This window comes from Bison bison, unplaced genomic scaffold (genome assembly GCF_000754665.1).
Source record: "Bison bison bison isolate TAMUID 2011002044 unplaced genomic scaffold, Bison_UMD1.0 scf7180017864289, whole genome shotgun sequence".
Lineage (NCBI taxonomy): Eukaryota > Metazoa > Chordata > Mammalia > Artiodactyla > Bovidae > Bison > Bison bison.
The window spans coordinates 9,751,617-9,753,778 of record NW_011494861.1 but is presented as its reverse complement, the minus strand read 5'-3'; the positions used below and the strand labels follow the sequence as shown (position 1 = coordinate 9,753,778).

The following is a 2,162-nucleotide window of genomic DNA, read 5'->3' as shown; positions in this document are numbered from 1 at the left end:
TCTCGGGGAGCTCTTCGTAGTGGAGGAAACTGGGCTGTTCCGGAAACTCGCCAGCCGGCCCACATGCTACCTGTTCCTATTCAATGACGTCCTGGTGGTCACCAAGAGGAAGAGGTGGGCCCCACCCCTGGGTGCCAGGCTGCATGGTCCTAGGATGGGGAGCAGTTAGCAGCTGTGGCCTTGGAGCCAGGGAGGTGGGCTGGGGCCAGCCCTTGGGAGCATCCTATCGACTACCTGGCCCTCAGGCTGCCCACAGACCCCTGCAGCATCTGGCCAGCCACCTGTCTCCCTACAGCGAGGATAGCTTCATGGTCCAAGACTATGCCCAGGTGGACCACATCCAGGTCCAGAAGATGGAGCCCTCAGAGGCCTCTCTGCCGGGGGGCGGCAATCGCGGCTCCTCTGTTCCACACCCCTTCCAGCTGATCCTCCTGCACAACAGCGAGGGCCGCCAGGAGAAGATCCTGCTGTCCTGCGACTCCGCGTAAGACGGGAGGGCTTCCTGGAGGCGGGGGCGACCCTGAGAGCTCCGTGGGGATGGAATGCCTGATCCAGGGCTCCCGGGTGCTGCACTGTGCCAGGGGCAGCCCAGTTTTCATGTAGTTCACTCTCCTGCAGTTGGGGAGGAGATGCCAGGTGCAAAATGTGCGAGTGAACAGTCCTTTTTGTCCACGGGGGTGAGGACTAAGGGGAAACAGGCAGGGAAGGGGGCGGTGCCCAGTGGGGGCCCTGGGGAAGGAGCTCCAGCAGACCCAGGAGCACAGCAGGGCTGCAGCAAGGGTGGGGGCCGTGGGGGGGCAATGAGGTCAGAACAGTGCGGGGACCAGCGCACAGAGAGGTACTGGCCACGTCTCCACACCTCCACCAGCAGGGCCCCTTCCCAGGAGGGAAGCCGAGGCTCTATTTCCAACAGCAGACTGACAGGGTGGCAGGGCATTCCAGACTAGTGCCAGGAAACAGGGTAGCCTGGGTTGTGGGGGTGCAGCCGCTGCCCAAGTCTGTGGCCACAGGCAACTGAGCTGGAGTGGACTGGCCCGTAAAGCTGTTTCCCAGCCCCGGCCCTGCCTGGCCCCAGGTCAGCCTGCCCCAGAGGAGGCCTGCATGCCGCCCCTTCCTGAGTCTGACTTCCTGCACCTTGGCCCCAACCCAGCTCAGTGGGTTAGGCCGACCAGGGAGGCCACCCACTTACACCTCCCACTCAGGGTTGGCTCACCAAAGGGCGCCCGGGCAGCATAAACCTTCATCCCACTGCCTTCACACCTCGAAGGCTGTGGGGGCTCAGGGACCCCCATCTTCCCACCATGTCACACTGGCTGGGGGGCGTGAAGCAGAGGTGATCAGCTGGTGGAATCAGCCTCGGGCCTCACTCATGGGCCCTCTCCCCCCAGGAGTGACCGTGCACGGTGGATCACGGCGCTCACGCAACGGGAGAGGCAGGCACGGGGCCCCCCAAACAAAGGAGGTGAGAGCCTGCCCCTGCAACCAGCAGGGCTCACAGCCCCTTCCCTGCCCGGGGGCTGGGGTCAGTCTGGAGTGAAGAGGTGCTGTCCAGCCCCCCAGTCCACCCCACAGCCTGCCCCAGGGTGACCTGCCAGGTGGGGGCCCTACCCCAGGTACGTGTGTGTCCATCTGGGCACACAGACCCAGCACTGGCTCAGGACCTCGTCCTCCCGGCTGCCAAGTGACCAGGGAAACTGAGGCCAAGGAGCTGGAGTGGACTGGCCCGTAGAGCTGTGTCACAGCCCCGGCCCTGCCTGGCCCCTGAGAAGCCTGGAGCGCCCTCTGCTGGTGTTGAAAGTGAGAGCAGCAGGTCCCACAGCCTCAGGAGGGGTCCCAGCTTTAGCGGAGGAAAGCTGCCCGGTGACCATGCGCTGGGACACCTGGGGGCCGCCGGGCTCCACCGAGACCAGGCCACAGGGGGTGTGTTGGGACAGGAACCCTGCCCACCCCCTCCCTGGAACAGTCCTGCCGCTGATGCCTGCCTTCCCCAGACCTACTCCAGGTGGAGATCACTAAGGCCTACCTGGCCAAGCAGGTGGACGAGATCACACTGCAGCAGGCGGACGTGGTCTTGATCCTGGAGCAGGAAGATGGTGAGCACAGGGTGATGGGCCTAGGAGGTCTTGGGGGGGTCGATGGGCCTGGGGGGGTACACGGGGTGG

The 2,162-nt window shown here is 64.8% G+C and overlaps 1 protein-coding gene across 1 annotated transcript in view; it reads left to right on the top strand.

Annotated features, from left to right (window-relative positions):
- ARHGEF16 (Rho guanine nucleotide exchange factor (GEF) 16) overlaps positions 1 to 2,162 on the top strand; it is a 24,741-nt gene that overhangs the window by 21,042 nt on the left and 1,537 nt on the right. The window contains exons 11-14 of the mRNA XM_010850210.1: positions 5 to 114; positions 296 to 484; positions 1,389 to 1,462; positions 1,992 to 2,093. Of these exons, the coding sequence (XP_010848512.1) occupies positions 5 to 114; positions 296 to 484; positions 1,389 to 1,462; positions 1,992 to 2,093 (475 nt within the window). The remainder of the gene's footprint in view (positions 1 to 4; positions 115 to 295; positions 485 to 1,388; positions 1,463 to 1,991; positions 2,094 to 2,162) is intronic.